General features: G+C 38.9%; 1 protein-coding gene across 2 annotated transcripts; it reads left to right on the top strand.

The window, feature by feature from the left end:
- The first annotated feature begins 504 nt into the window (after positions 1 to 504).
- LOC130913823 (TBC1 domain family member 10A-like) lies at positions 505 to 13,514 on the top strand. 2 transcript variants are annotated; one of them, XM_057832707.1, is made up of 10 exons: positions 505 to 637; positions 990 to 1,221; positions 2,116 to 2,215; positions 6,947 to 7,054; positions 7,297 to 7,403; positions 7,487 to 7,601; positions 8,863 to 8,928; positions 9,437 to 9,626; positions 11,580 to 11,734; positions 12,719 to 13,514. In XM_057832707.1, exons 2-10 carry the CDS (start codon positions 1,040 to 1,042, stop codon positions 13,202 to 13,204), a joined length of 1,509 nt encoding a protein of 502 aa, XP_057688690.1. In that variant the 5' UTR covers positions 505 to 637; positions 990 to 1,039; the 3' UTR covers positions 13,205 to 13,514. The 2 variants fall into 2 exon arrangements, with proteins under 2 accessions (XP_057688690.1, XP_057688689.1); XM_057832706.1 differs by having other exon boundaries at positions 517 to 707.
- Positions 13,515 to 20,340: the final 6,826 nt, after the last annotated feature.

Below are 20,340 nucleotides of genomic sequence, written 5' to 3'. Positions count from 1 at the left end.
CATATACCCCTTTTCACTTGCTGAATGTGCAGGTCCATTTTTTCCCCCCTTAAACGCACGATTGATTGGCTGATGACTAACCCCCCCCCAACACACACACACACACACTCAGGCTAACACAGCCTCAACAGAAATACAACATGCCTATTCCTCCCCCCTTTGAAGAGGAGGGATATTAGAAGTTTTTTTTTTCGGCCAGCAGCAGCAAGTCACTGGATGTAATGTAAAAAGACGTCATGAAAATAACCATTTTAACTTTTTTTTTCATTTTTTACGTACATCAGCATATTCGTGAGAAATGTAGCCCTGACCCCTATTCACCTTATCTCTCCTGTCCCCAGCAAAATGTGTTCATGCAAGTTATGCTATTATAGCGTCCCTACCAATTTTGAGACCAAACCTATGCCCTTGAATGTAATCATATACACTACACAAATCAAATACTGACTCTGAAGAGGCATTTTAGCCCTTTACAAATTGTAGTAACAAGAGAAACCACTAGAGGTAACAGTAGCATTCCTATCCCAAGACAAATCACTTGACTTCACTGCCAGTCAGGACTGCTGGTCGAAGCAAAATTTGACAGGACGTCGAGCTCAACTATGGCATTGTTTTCCACTTTAATTGCCTTCGTTTAGTAAGTTCCGCTTGCAATGCTGTTCACTAAAACGTCAATTGACGGTGGAGCCGAGTTCTGCGCTGCTAACGTAAGTTTGCTTTAGCATCCTAGCTAGTAATGTTAAACCTCGGATTGCATTTGACGTGACGTTCACATTTTCCCTGTAAACTCGGAACCACCGTGTGTTTTATGGCTTGGGTTGTTGTGGTGTGGCGATTAGTAATGGTGAGCGAGGGGACAGTAGAAGGGAATGCCTCGTTTTCAGAAGAAACAGCGTCCGTTATGTTTGATTCGACCGTCGTATGTGTCTAAGGAAACATTATTTGCTTATCTTTATTGGTGGGGGCTTTGGATTTGGGCTTGTCAACAGGCTTGCTGACGTTAGCCAACCTCGCTAGCGTGCTAGCTGTCGAAGCTAACATGGCCAACACGGAGAACGGCCGTCGGCCCTTGGACACAAGGAGCATTCGGACCGTCAGCAGCAGCCACATCGAAGACGGAAGTTCGTTGGGTTCCGACTCCGAGATCAACGGTTTCACCAGCGACAGACAAACGGACAAATATGGATTTATTGGCGGAGCACAACAGTACACGGAGGAGTCGTAAGTTGGATTTGAAATCAGTGTTATTCTGTAAGTAATTTGAAGCCTAAAAAGGGAGAATGATCAACAGAAATGTGATTTATCGCGAAGAGAGGTATCTGGATGCAGCAATGAAAGAGCCGCGTGGCACAGTTGATATTCATAATCTACCCCGTGTGTTTTTTCCTCACTGAAACAGAATGACCAAGTTATAACGGTGGACGTTTGTAAAAAAAAATAACTCAAAATATCATTTACAGCGGGCTAGACAACAATGTGTTTCCCTACTAAAAGAATAGGAGCCAGATGATACAGTTGTCTAATAACATATTTGGTAGATTTAATATAATCTCGGGGGTTGACATATTGTTGATGACTAATATTTGTCCTTATCCGCAGTCTCCAACAACTAGTGCAAATTAAAGAAGACTGTCCAAAAATAGCACCTTTTGAAGAAATATGAACCTTTAATTACACGCCTTCACCAATGAGATAATTGTATAGTTGAATAAGCATCAACCTCACTCATAATTTTATGTTAGAACTCCTTGTACTTACTTTTTCAATTGAAGCTTTTAATGTGGGTCTCTATTTTGGTGTCTAGATATTTAGGTTAAGCCAAAACTGCCACTCTTAAAATTAGGTATTAAACATACTGCAGAAGTAACTCAATTTTTTTCATCTTTTATAGCTATTTACACTCACAGAACTTGTAATTCAACCACTAGAGATACACTCACAGCACTTTTAATTCAACCATTAGAAATATCTTGCACACAATTCTCTTCCTTTTTACTGGCGGGTCTGGGTGTTTATATTGTACAACTGAAGATCACTCAATGCTTACTCCAATTGGTTTAAACAAGGAACATGTGTTTACATGAAGTGAAATAATGTGTTCTTTGGTGTCTCCAGAGCTCAGGATGTACCTACAGCAGTGCTCCGGCAAAGGGAGGTGAAGTGGTTGGATATGCTCAATCACTGGGACAAGTGGATGATCAAGCGGTTCAATAAGGTCAGGCTGAAATTGTCGGAAAAATCAAAAGCCGAAATGGCATGTGATTCGCAGGGGACCAACCATTGAGATCTAAAACAGTTTCTGCTTTTGTAATGGGTTTCTGTTCAGCAGATTTCATTGCCACCATGATTTTCTCTCTCTCTTCTACTGCAACATAGTTTTATATTATTTTTCATAACATCATGTGGCTGACTGGATAAAATATAAACATGTTTTTTTTTTTTTTTACTTTTGCCTCAATCTGATTGGCCGTTGATGAGTGAGTGTGTCAGCATCAAGTGTTTATATTATAAAGACTGTAAACGGCCATTGGTGAGTGGGGGTGGAGGAAGCACAAATGAGCAGGTACTAGCATAATAGGCCGCTGTGTAATGTCGCCTTATCACTGATTTGAAATCTGATCTTTTGCAGACGGGTTTGAATTATAAAAGCGATTGCAATCAAATCACAGATGAAAACTTGACATAGGCCACACACTTTTTTGATCTTTCTTATGCATGAAACTGGTCGGGTGGGTGGAATTCTATGCAAGGTCACATTCAAAGTTCCAATGAGAACACAAAAATTGCTGAAATTGTTAAGAATGTGAATGTTGTTTTAGGTTTCAGAAATGAAAAATTACTATAATGTTCAGTTTATTCACACATCAAAAAACAGTACATGTTCATACACTAGCAGCTCACATGATAAGATGGGCGAATAGGACACTCCAAAAAAGCTATTTAAAGCTTTTAGCAGGGGCCCAGTTGGACAGCACACACACACACACACACACATACAATTAACTGTGGACAATTTCAAAATTCTGGTTACATTGAATTTGATATGAGACACCAGTAATGTTATTCAAAGAATCAGCATATTATATATGCATTGCTAGGAGATGAGTTTGTTCTTAAAGATGGAGATGGAGTGTGACATTTTAAGTGTTTCGTCAAATTCATTCCAAATCTGTGGTACTTTGCGCACAATGCCAAAGCATTTACACTTAAGCCTTCGTTTTTTTTCCCCGTGATTTGATTTTTTTCTTCTGGTAGTATATGTGTGCTGAGGAGTACAGTTTGGGATGAGGTCACCTAATTTATGGTTTAGTCTTTTGATGATCATTACACACGCATTTTGGTAATAGTTGTGGTCTTTAAGCCTCAGAAGGTGGTGGCGGTGAAAAATTGTTTTAGTTGGAGCATTCAACTCAGACCATGTTAGGGCACGTATAACTTCTTTCTGTAGTTTTCAAGCTTTTTTAGAAAAGTTGGATATGTGTTGCACCATATAATATTACAGTATTATAAATGTGGTTCAAATAAAGATTTATACAGAATGATAAGTGCAGAGAGTGGGAGATAATGTCTCAGTTAAAAAAAAAAAAGAAGAGCAGCATATTTTGACAGTTTATTTGTAAGATCATCAATATGTTTTTTTTTAAATTAAGGTACTCATCAATATGGAACCCCAGGAATTTTGTGGAGTCGACTCTTTCAATGTTTTCTCCGTTTATGTTTAGGCAGATTTGCTTAGTGACTTGTTTTTTTTTTGTTTTTTTTTTTTTCATGGGAGCGAAACACAATGTAATTTGTTTTATTGATATTTAGAGATGGTTTATTACATTTTAACCGTGTGTCTATTTTCTGTAATTCAATATTTATGATTTGCTCAAGTGCAGTTGGATTTTTATGGGAAAAGAACAAATTTGTATCGTCAGCAAATATTACTTAATGTAAAACGGATGAGGAATTGACAAAATCATTGTACAGGTTTTAGAGGAGTGGCCCTAAGATGGAGCCCTGGGTATGATGATTTAGAAATATTAATGTTGACATACTGATGTCTTCCAGACAAATAACTACGGAACCTGTGTAGTGCTAGGCCTCTAATCTCTAATACTGCAGTTTATGGATGAGTATTTCAGTGTTAATGGTGTCAAATGCTTTGGATAGGTAAAAAAAAAAAAAAGCCAACTCCAAAGTCACCTTTGTCAATTGCATCGTAGACTTTTTCCATTAAGTCAAGTACTGCCATATATGAAGTATTTTCTTTTCTGAATCCATATTGTGATGGGACAATGATGTTTAGTTTGTCTCGATAGTTATTAGTTAGAGTTTGTTGTGGACTAATCTTTCTAAAACCTTGGAGAGGGTAGGCAGAATTGATATTGGTCGGTATTTGCTCAGATAATTTTTATCCCCAGATTTAAAGATTGGTGTGATTCGTGCAATTTTTGCGATTGGAGGCACCACTCCAGAGAATGTGCAGTGCCTAAACCCATTTACTGTAAATATTTTCACATTACATTCAAAACCATTTACATTGAGTTGAGCTTGAGTGTGTCTGACTCTAAAGAATTTTAACACAGAGCTGCAACTTTACTCATTTTCATGAGTCAGCAACCTATCCCTTTTTCACAATACACACTGTGTGACAAAACACTTTCGAGTCATATTCAGGGTGGGGCACAAGTGATTTAATATAAGACTGGTATGACAAGACATTGTCCAAACATCCTCTGTGTATATAAAGCAGACTGTTTGTTCAGACTAGAACAACATTGGATTGCGTTGAGCACTGGGTTGATTTGCTCATTGTGGCGATAAAGCTGATAGTTCACTTGATGCGAGTGCAGGAAGTTAAGGCTGTTGTTTCCAGATCCAACTATGCCACTTGAGTATGCCAAGCGCCAAAAACGAGCAGTTTTAGAATGTTCATATCACTAACTGTTCTGTTTTTCACAATGTAACATGAAGATACTGCACAGTTAACAGGGAAGCCACAACCTCAATTGCAGTACACCCAAGGTCAAAAGTTGTGAAAGTCATTCAACTGATTGGTGAAAAGTCTCAAATGAACGTGGATGTAATATATATACAGTATATTTTTAATATACTACAAAGATAAGATATTGCTCATGTTTGCCACTGTGTTACATCATTTTTTTTTTTTTTTTTTACAACATCCATTAAACATTTGGGAACAGAGGATGATTATTGTTGGATTTTCCTAGGTGGAATTCTTTCTTAATGTACAACTTTAGCTGTTCAACAGTCCGGGGTCTCCATTGTCGTCTTTTACGTTTCATAATTTGCCCCACATTTCAATGGGAGACAGGTCTGGACTAAAGGCAGGGCAGTCTAGCACCCACACTCTTTACAACATAGTGACTCTATTGTAACATGCGCAGAATGTGGTTTGGCATTGTCTTGCTAAAATAAGCAGGGACATCCGTGAAAAAGGCGTTGCTTGGATGGCAGCATATGTTCCTACAAAACCCGTAATGCACCTTTCAGCATAAATGGTTCCTTCACCGATGTGTAAATTACTCGTGCCATTGGCACTATTTCAGCCAGACGCTATCATTGAGGCTGCCTTTTGAACTTTGCATCCATAACATAACACGCTGTTTTCCCTCTTCGACCCAGAACACGGGATGTCCGCAATTTCCCAAAACAATTTAAAATGTGGACTCATCAAATCATAGAACGCTTTTCCACTTTGCATCCGTCAAACTTAGATGAGCTCTGGTCCAGAGAAGCCAGTGGCGTATTGCAGTGTTGTCCATAAATGGCTTTAGATTTGCATGAGTTTTAAGTTGCGTTTACAGATTTAGCGCCAAACTGGTTTTACTGTCATTACTTTTCGAAGTGTTCCTGAGTGGTGTGGTGATATCCCTACACATTGATGTCTGTTTTTAATGCAGTGATGCCTAAGGGATCAAAGGTCACGGGCAGTCAATGTTGGTTTTCGGCCTTGCCACTTACATGCAGTGATTTTTCCAAATTCTCTGAACCTTTTGATTATATTATGAACAGTAGATAATGAAATCCCTAAATTGCTTGCAATTCTACATTGTGGAACATGGACATTAAATTACTTGACTATTTTCTCATGCTTGTCCACGAAGTGTTGAACGTTACTCCATCATTGCTTTTAAATGACTAATTCAGGGTGGCTCCTTTTGTACCCAATGTTTCAAACAAGTGTTTGATGAGCATTCCTGAAATTTCTGCATTTTTGCCACTTTCCCCAGCTTTTTTCCCTTTTTTTTTTTTAAAACGGTGATTGCTCAATTATCGCTGTTAATGGGGACCAGAACAGACCGCATAAAGTGAAAAACCGTGAGGTGGTGTCACCCCCCCCCCATTGTAACATAATTGTTTTTTGTGTACCGTATATATTAATACATAAGTGTATATAACACCCTATAAATACATATTTTATTATTAGAACATTAAATAATGGTTTGAAACATATAAATAAAATATTAATAATTAAAAAATACACAATTTATAAATAAGACGTACTTTAAATTATCGCACTTTCATGATACTTGTAGGTGTGTGTGCGTTGGGGGTGCAAGCCTATATACATACGAATATGTAAAGTGTACATAAATGTTTTTAGAACATTTATATAATTTGAAAATCTACGATGCACTGAAAGTTGAGCCGTGAAGTAGCGAGAGATCACTGTATAACATATTGCAACCATGATATTCTATGTTAGAACATTAAATATCTTGTTTTTGTAGAGTATTCAAAAAGATATGTTGGACATGATTTGATCATTGTTTTTTTACTAAACACAGCATCCCAATTTAATTGGAATTGGGCATGTAGATTATGGCCTATTAGCCTATACTGGGATGTTGTTTGATGTTCTGTAAACATCTATTATGATCAAATGTGTCTGTTGCCTTTTATGTATTTTGTGACAGCATTTATCTATATACCTCAGGTGAGGCTTCGATGCCAGAAGGGAATTCCTCCTTCACTGCGAGGCCGTGCGTGGCTATACCTTTCAGGAGGGAAGGGCAAGAAAGAACAAAACCATGGAAAGTTTCAGGTTAGAGACATTCTCCTTTCACTTCTATTCCATGTTTCAATTTCAATAAAATAGCTGCTAAAACGTAGCATCATTTGTATATAGTTTCAAAAATTAAGTTTAAATTTGTTGTAATAGAGCTACTGTAGGAGAGTTTTGTAGAATGTATTTGTTGAAGTTGGATGATGTCACTTCTTTGACCCCTTTGGAAACCTCATTGTGCAACAACAGATTTATAGCATCCTTCATGTTTTTCATCCTAGGAGTTGGATAGCCAGCCAGGGGACCCCAAATGGAGCGATGTGATTGAGAAAGATCTGCATCGACAATTTCCATTCCACGAGATGTTTGTGTCACGGGGAGGGCACGGGTAAGAAACGACACCAAAAGGATATGACATACTAACTCTAGATCGGTGTTTGGTTGTGACGACTGTTGTGTATTTGCGCACAGGCAGAAGGATCTTTTCCGTGTTTTGAAGGCATACACTCTGTACAGACCAGAGGAGGGATACTGTCAGGCACAGGCTCCCATTGCTGCTGTGTTACTCATGCACATGCCTGCTGAGGTATATCACTCCTATGCTCTTTATCCGCTCATATAATGATATTGTTGCCTGTCTATTTCCCGAAGTGGCTTGCGTGAATTTGGTCTGTGCCAGCACATAATAAGAAATTAAAAAAAAAAAAAAAAAAAAAAAAAAAAATTGTTATGAATAAAGTTTTTTTAAAAAAACAAATAAAAAAACATTAGTAGGCCTTGTGTTTGGCATTATTGTTGACCTGTAGTGTGGATGATGCACCAGTAGAGAGCCCTCTACAGGATCTTTTTATAGTTGCACTTTAGAGGTGCTATATGGAGTTTGTCACTTTTTTTCCACTCCCGACTGCCACATCTGTCCCAAAGCTTAACTGCATGGCACACATGCTTGAACAAGCACTAACATAAAGCAATGAACGTTTGCCCCATCAAATCAGCACCAGAAATGTTAAAACAGCCAACGTGATTGTTTACTGTTAGTGGCAAGTATTGATTGGGTTAGAAAAGTGTTTTTGCCCAGGGGAGACTAGGTACTGGCTCGATGAAACGGCGCTGCCGTGGGGACGCGCATGGACATGTACAGGCGCAGATTTGCCCAGAGTACTCGACTTGAACACACTCTTTGAAGGGAAGAAAAATGACTTTTTGGGGCAGTCTCAGTTAATATGTCAGGGCTCTGTGTACTCGTCAGGGGATTGGTGGTGTATGCACGGAGCAACACTAAAAATTCCGTATAGTAGCTTTAAAGCTTTTAGTTTACACCATGGTTCCTATGCATCCCTGATCCATCCATTCGTCGGAAACAGTGATACATTTACTTAGGGGGCTCATGTAATCATTCAGTGTCTACTCTTCTTCTTCTGAATACACTTCAATAATCCCCAACACAACAAGCTCTGGTAACCATGGAGATTATCTACTATATTTCCCGGTTGCATACCAACCCAATCCACAGCCCAAATGGTTGTCACCTTAATCAGCGTGACTCAATTGAGATGAGTTAGCAACCTCACTTTTTCCATGCTCCGGTCTGTATGTAAAATTATGTGATCAGATTCAAAATTAAAAAAAAAAAAAAAAAAACTTTTATCCCTACTTTAGCTGTATTACAGTAGCAGAAATAAACCAAATCAATGATTAAATCAATGATCCTTTGATTCGATCAATGATTCTTTGACAGGCAGGTCAAATTTTTGTGCAGTATTGGCTATTAATAGCGTGTGTTGTTATAATTGATTAAATTAGTCTACATAATTAGGTTTCCTGACATCACTGTGTGTTTCCCACAGGATGCATTCTGGGGGCTGGTACAGATTTGTGAGAAGTATCTTCCTGGCTACTACAGCCCAGGCCTGGTGAGAAAACACTTCAAGCACAAGAGATATGATTACATGGAAACAGCAGCACTCTTTTTATCTAGTAGTCTAGTCAGATGTGCATTTTTGTCATTCCTGTTGAAGATCTCATGTTTGTGTAATGAAAACAGTGTGACATGCAAGTAACAGCTTTATAAGAAGTTACAAAATAGTCTTTATACATGTAAATCTAAGAAGCATATTTGTCATAACGTATTTGTGAAGCAGGAATAGAATTATAGGTGATTAGTCCTACTTTATGATTTTGAATGAACTTTTATTGTTGTCCTTTCAAGTGGAAACGAGTCACTTCTAATAAAGATGTTATGAACTGTTTTTAAACTGTCGTTTTAAAACCTGCATCAACAAGATGTGATTGGACTGGTTTTTAGTGGTGCAACATTCACATGCTTATTTTGTTTCATCTAGGATGTGTCACACTCGTAGTGCGTGAGGGTGTAGTTTCCAATCTTGATGCTAATTGTTCTCCTGTCTCTTTGTCTCGTAGGAAGCTATACAGTTAGATGGGGAGATCCTTTTTGCTCTGCTGCGACGTGTCTCTCCTTTGGCCTTCCGCCATTTGGAGAAGCATAAGATTGACCCCATCCTCTACATGACTGAATGGTTTATGTGTGCCTTCTCCAGAACACTGCCGTGGGCGTCTGTGTTGCGTGTCTGGGACATGTTCCTCTGTGACGGTAACTCTCTGACATTTGCATACCATGTAATGTGTTATTAGGTAAACAATTTCCCAGGCTTTAATTAATTCACAATGTATGCGTTGAACTTTCACTTTTTTTTAACTAGAATTTGATAATTTGACGAAGCTTGATAACATCTTGGTGATCATAATTTATTGCAACCGCTGGTTATCTTTAACAGCATAAAAATGATTTGTTTCCCAAGAATTTATTTTTATTTTTGAATGAAACAATGATGATTAGGGCTGCAGCTATGGATTATTTTAGTAGTCGAATTAGGAACATTTCATGCATTATAGAATAAATTTTAGGGATGAGTCTTTCTTCAAACTATGCAAAATTGCATTGAAAAATAAATTAAAATGCCTGAGCTTAATAAATGAGGATCTAAATACAACAAAAGATCAATTGGCTAACTTGCATAGCAAAAGTCCGCTAGTTAAAATGCTGACATTTTTTTAACAATGCTCTCAACAAATTATTTACATTCCCACAAAAAAACTGCTAAATATAGAAAAAAAATATTCAAAAAAAAAAACAAACTTATGTTGGTCTTAACAGGGAGCAGCTGGCTACAACCATGTTAAATATGTTATATAATCTTCACTGTTGCCACTAGAGGGCAGTGTGTCCAGTGTGTCCACCCAAATCAATATAACTAAATGTACTTTCAAAACTAGCCATTACAAAGCCAAACTAATTAAACAAATACAGCAGCAAATTTTGATTCAATGCTTTTTTATAATTGGATTACTCAAGTTAATCGATTAATCGTTGCAGGACTTATGATGATCCCAGACTGGGTTTTTAGTTTTAAAACAAAGAAAGTTTAAAGAATGAAACAATGAGTTGTAGAAAAAACATTTAAACCAGGGGTCCCCATTTGCCGGGCCGCGGACTGGTACCGGTTCGTGGCGCATTTGCTACCGGGCCGCACAGAAATAATAATTTAATAACAACCGCAGTCTGGCTGAATTAACCCTGTGCCCCTGCTTAACACACCAATATCCCTGTCTACTCTAGATGTAATACTACAGGATAGATTACAATGTGGTCATAGAAATCCATTGATTGGACTGCTACCAGTACATCTTGTTTGTGTATATAATATATCTATGTGCGCTCGTCCTCGATAATAACGTATTACTAGGCCGCGGGCGCAGCACATTTGTTCCCGGAAATAATTAGCCCCCACACGAGCGAAGATAACTGGAAAACAGACGTCTTTGAAGATATTTTTACGGCGAAAAGGATATTTTTACGGCGAAAGGGGCACCTGACGAGCCTACAACCTCGAAGACCCACGAACTGCGAAGGAGTGGATTCGTGACCCGTTTGTGAATAAACCGAGTGATTCGAGCATGTCTGTGCAACAGGAAGATCAACTTGTAGAGATCGCAAATGACGGCGACCTTATTAAACGTGCATTTGAGACAACAACTCTACCGAGGTTCTGGATTAAAGTCATTCTGGAATATCCTGACATCGCGACAAGAGCATTGAAAACTTTGCTACAATTTCCAACATCGTATCTTTGTGAAGCGGGCTTCTTAATTAATGTTTAACGACAAGGCGAAGTCGTTAATGGTTAGAGCGGTGTGCAGTTGTTGGGTGCAGCTCACATGGCATGATGTATCTGAGGAGAACTTTTCTACAAGTCCTTCCATGATCAAACGTAAGTTAATATTCCTTTCTTTCAAGAAAGTTTGTAGTGTTTACTTTGGAATCGCTGCATTTGCGCATTTTGCGGCTATGTTTAACGTTACGCGCATGCGCAGAACCGCATCGTTGTGATTTTTGATGGGTTGCAAAATTTGTCAGAACACCGGTCCGTGAAAAAAAGACCCAAATAACACCGGTCCGTGGTGCAAAAAAGGTTGGGGACCCCTGATTTAAAAAACTAGATACAATAACTTTTCCACACATTCTTTTCCCTTGTTCCTCCCTCAGGTGTGAAAATAATCTTCCGAGTAGGCTTGGTGTTGCTAAAGTGCATGCTTGGTAGTCGTGAGAAGCTGAAGGCTTGCCAGGGACAGTATGAAACCATGGAGCTTCTTCGTGCAGTGGAGCCACGATACATGCAGGAAGGTTTCCTTGTCCGAGAGGTAAAAAGCAGCATCTTCACTAGTACTGTATTACACCATTTTGGGTACGGCTGTCAGAATGCACTACCACTAAGTGTTATTATCATCCTTTTTTTTTTTTTTTTTTTTTTTTTTTTGCACCCCACCCTTTTGTTAGCATTTGCATCAGCTTAGGTACTGCAAATACAATTTATTGGAGGAATTCAGCACAATCAGTTATTTGTCTAATAGAACTACTGGAAACTCTCTTACCCATCTTAGGACAAACACACTATCCCACAAATTGCGAAATCTCTGAATAAAATCATGGAAGCAACTAAATCATTTAAGCCAGAGTCGGTGTACACTCCTTCTGACAGATGTGCTTGCCGTCAACACATTCATCTGAGAATGTAGTTCTATTGCATAATGTTGTATTATGAACACCAAAGAAATGACCGTAATTATAGCTGACTTGTTTGAGAGAGTATTTATTTATTTATTATTGCAAGAATCAAGGGGACTTATATTGTGAATTCTCCATGCACTTTCTTGTTTTAGATTAATAATCTTTCTACTTTTGCATTGTGCAGATTTACTTTAATGCACTTTCAAGTTGTGTTGTTGTTAGTTACTGTGACCTTGGAGCTGTGGCTTCTGCTGTCTTTCTTCAAGACAGTACAATAATCTAAGTTTAGACTTACATGGCAGGTAGCGCCACCTGCAGACAGGATCACAGCCCATTCAGAATGGTTCTTGGTGATTTCATGGACTGAAGAGAAAGAATAAGGGGTGTTCACATCCAAAAGGGCTCACCCAGTCTATATAAAAAGCTGTCTGTGTGACTTGGCCACTGGTGACCCTGCCCGGAGGCCTTTGGCATCCACTTATTAAGTTACCACGTTTAACACAAAGACCAGACAAGGCTGGAACGTACTGTATTTCCCATAAAGGGCGGGTCTATCCTTTTGAAAATGATCTCAAAGGCTCCGTTGTATCCGAATGACGCGTGTCTTCCTGACACAGATCTTGGAAGTGCCGATTACAGCGCGTGACGTGGAAAGGGAACATCACAGCCAGCTGAAGCGCTGGCGGAAGAACCGCGGCGAACTCAATTTCAAATCTCCTCCCAGGATGCACGGCGCCCGACTCGTCATGCTGGCCGACCCCCCGAGGCGCCAGGACCTGCAGCAGCATCCCACTATTCTATTGGAGGAGGCGGAGCTGCTGAAGAAGGAGCAGAAGAGCAAAAAGAAAACCCTGAAGAAGTCTCAGGTCCCTGAAGAGATTCCCAACCCTTACCCTCTTCCCAACAGTGCGCCACCCCCACCATCTTTTCCACCAGCCCCGCCTCCAATGCCAAACAAGGCCCTGGAGAATGTGCCACAGACTCAAACAGAGCTACTTCACCAAGGCCGTGCGCTCCCAGCAGACCTCCCCCCTGCCAAAGAGACTCCCCTGCAGCAATCCACACACAGCCTTAGCAGCACAGACCAAGATACGTACCTGTAATTCTGAAGCTTTGTATGCGCGTGGAAGAAGCACCAGCACCCCTCAGCCAACACCTGTCATGGAAGACATTGTTAGACTGTTAACTCTTCTTCAGACAATATTTTGTCCTCTTGACTGATGTCCACTTACGGTGTAAAACTGCCTCGAGACACTTGCCTCCAAAAGTCACGAGGGAGGCATGCACCTGACTTCCTAGGACAACAAAGTCCTTTTTGATGCACAAAAAAAAAAAAAAAAATTGCCAAAGTAGATGTATATGTGTGCGTTTTGTCCACTCCGATTCAACACTACAGTGATTTTTTTTTTTTTTTTTTTTAAATACAATCAACTCTATGCCGAAATACTGTTTGGTTTTTTTACACTTATCTCTGTGCATCCTTAATATCATATGATTTCATCACAGTTTGTCAGCTGCCATTACTTTCCCTGTTTGGGAAGCTTATCAACACAGTTTATAGGGAAACAATCTTTTTTGTAGTGATTGATGGGGTTTTTTCAGCGTACACATGAAACACTTGAGCATTTCATTTATACAGTCTTACATTCCAATCTATCCTAACTTGTCACAGTTATTTATTTTTTTTACCTGTTACAAAAGCTTTTCTGGTTCACAAATCAATGCCTTCTTCAATGTTGATAATGTTACTCACAATCACTACTGTGCAACTTTCTGCAAATTCAATGCAGCAGAAATGGACTTGTCATTTAGCACTATCTCATGAACACACTGCACCAACATTCCTCGCGTTGTAAATGCTGACCAGCCTTAAAGACCTTATTTCCCGAATGGATACTATTATGACTTTTTGCATGTACTTTCCAATCGCATCAATGGTGCTGACCTTCTTTTTGCAATGCTTGGCTGGACCCCACCTCTTCCTTGTTTGATCAATTTATACAATCGTGATTTCAAGCCTTTTGGGTAAGCGTCATTGTTTGGGAGGTTTAAAAAGAGTTATATTTTGGGGTGCAACATGATGTTTTCAAAACATCGTCACACATTTCCACAGTAGTAGTCACTCATGAGATGTCTTCCTTCCCTATATCCCCGTGCAGTATATTTTTTACTTTGTATCAACTTAACACTAGAAAAAAAACTTGACTGTCAACAAATTGGGAAATTATTTTTTTTTCTGGAAGAGATTCTAAATATTTTATATTATACCACCCTTTAGGTGGGTCATGAAATATATATATGTAATGACAACCAAGAGGCACTTTGCAACGTGGTAATTTTTTTCAAATAAAATGTTTTCATTTTGTTCAAATTTAAAACGTGTCATCTTTGTTTTTTTTCCCCTCGACTAAGGTTGCAATTGTTCCCCCCCCACCCCCCACCCCACCATTTGGCAGATGTCTTAATTTCACCAGTAGATGGCGCAGGATAGTTGCTAATGAAAAGCCTATGTTGTGGTGAACGTGGCTCCCTGCACTAGCATATATAGATGTTTTTTTTTGTTTTTGTTTTTGTTTTGTTTTTTAGTTCATCAACGGCTTTTTAATTGCGCATCGTCTGAAGGATGAAAGTTTTTATAATACAGCAGTCAAGTTAAGAATTGACAATGACCTTCGCATTGCCTGATCGAAACCTTCCTAAATGGACAAGGAAAACCTCAAAATACCATTGGTGGGGAAAAATAGAAGAAACATTGAATAGCGTAACTGCATACAGAGGAATTCGCCTTCCAGCATAACCAGGTTGTGATTAAGTAGGCAGCATTTATCACGTCAAGATTTATCACACTGAGAACTTGCCTAAAATGAGATCAATAAGATCTTCTGGGAGTCAAGACCATCACTGAAATAGTCTTTTGAGAATCAAATCCAAGTTCACATTAAGACCTTCAAAATGTGCCTTGAACCAAGAATAGTCTCAAGTGTACAGTACAACACTACCGATCAGTGATCTAAGTTGACAGATATAGTCCTAGTTGGTGTGTGCGGAATTCTTACAGCATCAGCCTCAAACAAGAGCTGAGAGGAGACGTGACACTGAAATAGGCCTGCCTGTGGTTTGACTCATTAACAAACAGTAAAATAAGATCCCACACAAGTCCTAAAAGTTCCTTTATCCTCTTCAAGATTTTGATGCAGCATTTTAAACCTGTACAGGTACTAGTTCTGTTGTCACCTGATGTTGGGTTCCTATTTTCTTAATGTGTTGCCATTGCATACTGCTAGGCAAAGCTACCCTTTGAAAATAGATTTTAGCCTGTTGTTCAGCAATTTTATTTGGTCAAAGAAGCGATTTTTAGCCCTTCAAATTCTGTGATACTCTTGTGGTTTGTAGGCTATTTGTAAAATGTTGGACACTGCAGTGGCATCTCTGTGGCCAAAAGTAGTCAGGCGAGTAGGCGATTTAACCTCTTCCTCTATGTCAGACATGTCCAAAGTCCGGCCCGGGGCCAAATACGGCCTGTGGTCAAATTTCATCCGGCCCCCAGCCTCTGTCATAAAATAACGTCTGGCCCGCACACAGACTTAATAAATTGGTCAGCAGTACTGCTACCAGCATATGAGGTAGCTTACACACTAAATGCTGCTCCTCATTTACCCACTAAAAAGCAACATTACTCTAAGCAACATTACGCCGTGTGATCTTTTACTCCCAATTTTCTAAAATGGCGACAACAACAAAAAAAGAAAGTTGACTGTGACGGCCAATGCTTCAAGGGTACATAGGTGCAAATTGGACTATTTCTTCACTAAAATACGCAACAACTGTGTCTGCCTCATTTGCAAAGAGACAGTCGCTGTTTTTAAAGACTTCAATGTATGGCGATTTTACCAAACAAGACACGCTGACATGTACGACAAGATTACAGGGAAGATACGTAGCGAGAAATTGAAGCAACTTGAAGCTAGTTTAATGTTACAGCAGCAGTGTTTCCCAAGAGCCTGAGAGTCGAAGGTTTAGCCACAAAGGCTAGTTGCGAGATTGTTGAAATTATTAATTAAAAAAAAATACTAAAGCAAATGTGACACACATAATGGTTTGCTAAAATTTGCTTAAATATATTGTTCAACATCAAGGACGTCAGCCAAGGTCGGCCCCCCACATGTTTACCGCACCAAATCTGGCCCCCTTTGCAAAAAGTTTGGACACCCCTGCTCTAGATGGTAGTGTCATTGATTCTTTCATTCTTCACTACTAAATAGTTCCCCCGTATGTTTTAATAGCCAAAGCCACCCGACTAACATGTCTTTTCTTTACTCCCCTGCTGGGTTAAGGTGGCGACTGTCACGGTGCATTCTTGAATTCTTTATAACTGATGTGACTTCACATGGTTATGCTGCTGGGCTTCTAGAGGATGACTCTAGCGACATAAACATGTCATCTGTTCAACCCTTTCAATTTGAACCTGAGAGGAACATTAATGAGCATGACAGCACTGTCGATATTTTAACAGGAAAGATGGGATGAGAAGAGTGTAGGGGGGAAAAAAACTGTCTGCCAAAATGTGCTTCACCCGCGAAACATGCTACAGGAGGCGAATTTAACATACAAAGTACTACTGTGCTTTCAGCTTGTTTTTTTTTATGCATACAGACAAAACATACTAAAGATGCCTGAAGAAAATGCTTATATGTAGTAATATCAAATAAGGGTGGTTTAAATATGCTTCATGACTAATGTGGTTAACAGATCAACAATCTGCTTTAAAGCTACAACAAGAAAACTGCTTAAAAGTATGCGAGGGAAACATGTAAAAAGTATTTTGAGGCAATGAGACGGTAATAAAAGACTCAACAAAAACACAAATAGTAAGTACATGCCGCTTTTAACCATTGTGCGCATGTGTTGGACGTCTCGCCGCGTAGAAGGAATTGCAGTAACCCAGTAGTGTTCGTCTAGTGACGGTGACAAATTACGTGATCACCTCGAGCGTCCATTGCGCGCATAAAACATGGCGCCCTCCATAGGTCAAAACATGTACTAAATATTATAGATTTTTAAATCAATGGCAATTATTTATGTTTCTAATAATATGTTTTAGTAAGAGAGAACAATTGTGGCTTATTAGAGCCTATAAGTCTAAGTCCGAGGTTCCCTTTAAGTGTTTAATTTTTGAACAATACCATCATAATGTTCTGTGTCAGCGTTATCAATCCATTTAACCTATTTATCGAAAGTTATTCATGGAGCTGGAACGTGTCAAATGTTTAATCTCAGATAGGACTGCATGGTACAAACTCTTATCTCTGACAAGCCGCTGGTTTGGCGTCTAGTTCTGCTCATCCTACTAATGAAACGGCACGATTTGGACAGTTGAGTGTGAGAGGAGTGTGTTCGTTCATTGTCCAAGTATTTAACCTTTTAACACAGAGATTTCAGAACCTCACCCTCGCTTAAGAGGTCATCTCTTGTGTTACCCCCTGTCTTTAAACTAATGATGGAGCTCTATTGTTTTTTGATTCCTTGCCGATTCTTCCAAGCCATTTTCTCCACTGTGGAGGTTCGGGGTATTTAGTACGTTACCCCAGGCCATAGAGGGTTAATGCAAATCGCTACCTTGATGATCTAGGTAAGACAGCTAACTTGTTCCTAATCGTCTGGCTAGGCGCGAGCTGCAGCTGTTGACTTCTGGCCTCTAGTCTTCAATGGCTCAAATTACAAAAGAAAGCGGCACACGCAGCACTTTAGAAGCATGCTGTACGTGTACAAATAAAACCTGAAGAAATAGAACTATTGATTTGTGAATCTTGTAGTTACCTTATTGCACCAGTTGCACATTTTTTCATAGTTTGGCTGGGCCTGCGTCTTATACACAGGTGCAACTTGTATATTAATACTTATACTCGAAACATGCCCTATACTTCGAATTGGAGCAGTTGTTCAAAAGTGATACTGAAGATGAAGACTTGAATGGGTTTGGTAGTGATTTGGAGGAAGATCAAGAGTTTATTTATCGTTATCTGAAGAACTGTTAATATGTCAACAGATACCTATTTAGCACCAGAGGTGGGTAGTAACGCGTTACATGTACTCCGTTACATTTACTTGAGTAACTTTTTGAGAAAAATGTACTTGTAAGTGTAGTTTTACTAGGCCATACGTTTTACTTGAGTAGATTTGTGAAGAAAAACGCTACTCTTACTCTGCTACTTGGGGATACAACAAGAGCCATTACATTTTTTCCTCTTTATTCTACATATCAATTATTTTGTTCGTCAGCGATGCCAAAAGTAGTTCTACCAATTTTACCAATGAGACATTGCAACAATTTTCACATGACTCCATTACACCAATCTGACGCAAGCTCGCCGTTCTATGATCATGCCAGCTGGTTCAATAGTGTGCCGTCTTTAACGCGCAATAAAAACATTAAAGGTTTTTTACCCACAGAGCGCTGCCCTCAACATGACTCCAAAGCGCAGGGGTGTACTCACTTTTGTGATACACTGTATGATCCTTTTAATTTAGTAATAGTAACTATGAGGGAACTATTCACTGTTCAAACTATGAACTATTTTCTCCTCCAGAGGGCACTCAAGCTGCTCTTTGAACGAATAATGCTTAATTTCTGTCTTTTTTTCTCTCTTGCTGGGATTCGGTGATTTTTTTTTTTTTTTTTTTTTTTGTATTTCTGTAATGGGTTATTGAACAGTATCATTACAACAACAGTTCATATTGATAAGTTTGCGCTGAGAAAAAAAAAACATTGTTTTTAAAAATACAAAAATAAGCAGTTACAAGTTTACTCATTACTTGAGTATTTGTTTCACTGGATACTTTATTACTTGTACTTGGGTACATTTTTTGGATGACTAATTTTACTTTACTAATATTATAAGTAGGGCTGTCAAAATTAACGCGTTAACGCGCGGTAATTAATTTTTTTAATTAGTCACGTCAAAATATTTGACGCAATTAACGCACATGTCCCATTCAGACAGTATTCTGCCTTTTGGTAAGGTTTACAGCAAGGCTTTTTATGCTGTCTAACAGCGAACTCTTGTGGTCGCTTTGCGACATGGTTTATTTTTTTCTTGCCAGTTCTATATGGCTGCACGACGTCTCTGTTGTGCTTATATGATCCTTGGACAAGATTTGTCCGTAAGTATGGTTGTTGTAAAGAATGTACATATTATGTTAATAAGCGAAATGTTATATTTTTTGTATGAGACGCTTTTTGTTTATGTTTAGTTAACCTGTATAGCGTGCTAAGCTAACGTTGTTGCTAATGCAATGCTTCTGTACTTTTTTTTTGTAGCTTTACGACGGTCTAAAGAGGACAATGGCTTGAGGCCATTTTATTAATAAATCAGAGGAAAAAGGAAGAAGTCTGATTATTAAGGCGTCGTTCACTAGCTGTCTAGCTTTGGAAAAAGTAGACGCTTCGGCGTGAGGACAACATAGACAGATTTAAATGACAGTAGAGTGAACTGCCCACTACAGTCCGTATGTTGAATGTATATATCAATCTTGTGTCTTATCTTTCCATTCCAACAATTTATTTTACAGAATATATATATAATTCACAGAAAAATATGGCATATTTTATAGATGGTTTGAATTGCGATTAATTGCGATTAATTAATTTTTAAGCTGTAATTAACTCGATTAAAATTTTTAATCGTTTGACAGCCCTAATTATAAGTAATACTCCTCTTACTTGAGTAAAATATTTGGCTATTATACCCACCTATGTTTAGCACTTTCTTTTGTTTTATTACTACTTTAATGTATTATTTTTGTCTTTGGTCTCTGATCAAATAAAATGACCTCTCCAAAATTCGACTTATACTCCAGTCCGACCTAGGCTATATGGTTATGGTTATGGTTGTGGTTATGGTTTTTATATGTTTTTCCCCTCTTTATTGTGCATTTTTGCTGGTGCGACTTTTACTTGGGTGCGACTTATGGTAAAAATACGGTAATTTAAAATACAAATGCATGACAGAAAAATGCAGTGTGGAACGGGTTATTCTGTCCCACCTTTATGGATTGAGTTGAGTGTTACCCCACACGCAGCACAGCAACAGTTAACCGCAGCGGTCCAGGAGGAATGCATGCACCGTCACGCTTTGCCTCTTTGCTTGGGACACCTGGCCCTCTTTCAGTGCCACCGTCACATTTCCATGTCAAAGGGGAGCCGGCAAGAAGGCACTCTCTGTGCTCAAGTCCTCGCTCC

The sequence above is a fragment of the Corythoichthys intestinalis genome, chromosome 3, assembly GCF_030265065.1.
Source record: "Corythoichthys intestinalis isolate RoL2023-P3 chromosome 3, ASM3026506v1, whole genome shotgun sequence".
Classification (NCBI taxonomy): domain Eukaryota; kingdom Metazoa; phylum Chordata; class Actinopteri; order Syngnathiformes; family Syngnathidae; genus Corythoichthys; species Corythoichthys intestinalis.
This window is presented reverse-complemented; position numbering and strand designations above follow the sequence as displayed.

Excerpts from the sequence above, each read along its gene's own strand:
- LOC130913823 (XM_057832707.1), top strand. The coding sequence starts at position 1,040 with ATGGCCAACACGGAGAACGGCCGTCGGCCCTTGGACACAAGGAGCATT. Across the intron at positions 1,222-2,115 it reads CAACAGTACACGGAGGAGTC|AGCTCAGGATGTACCTACAG; the intron begins GTAAGTTGGATT and ends TGGTGTCTCCAG. Across the intron at positions 7,404-7,486 it reads GTGTCACGGGGAGGGCACGG|GCAGAAGGATCTTTTCCGTG; the intron begins GTAAGAAACGAC and ends ATTTGCGCACAG.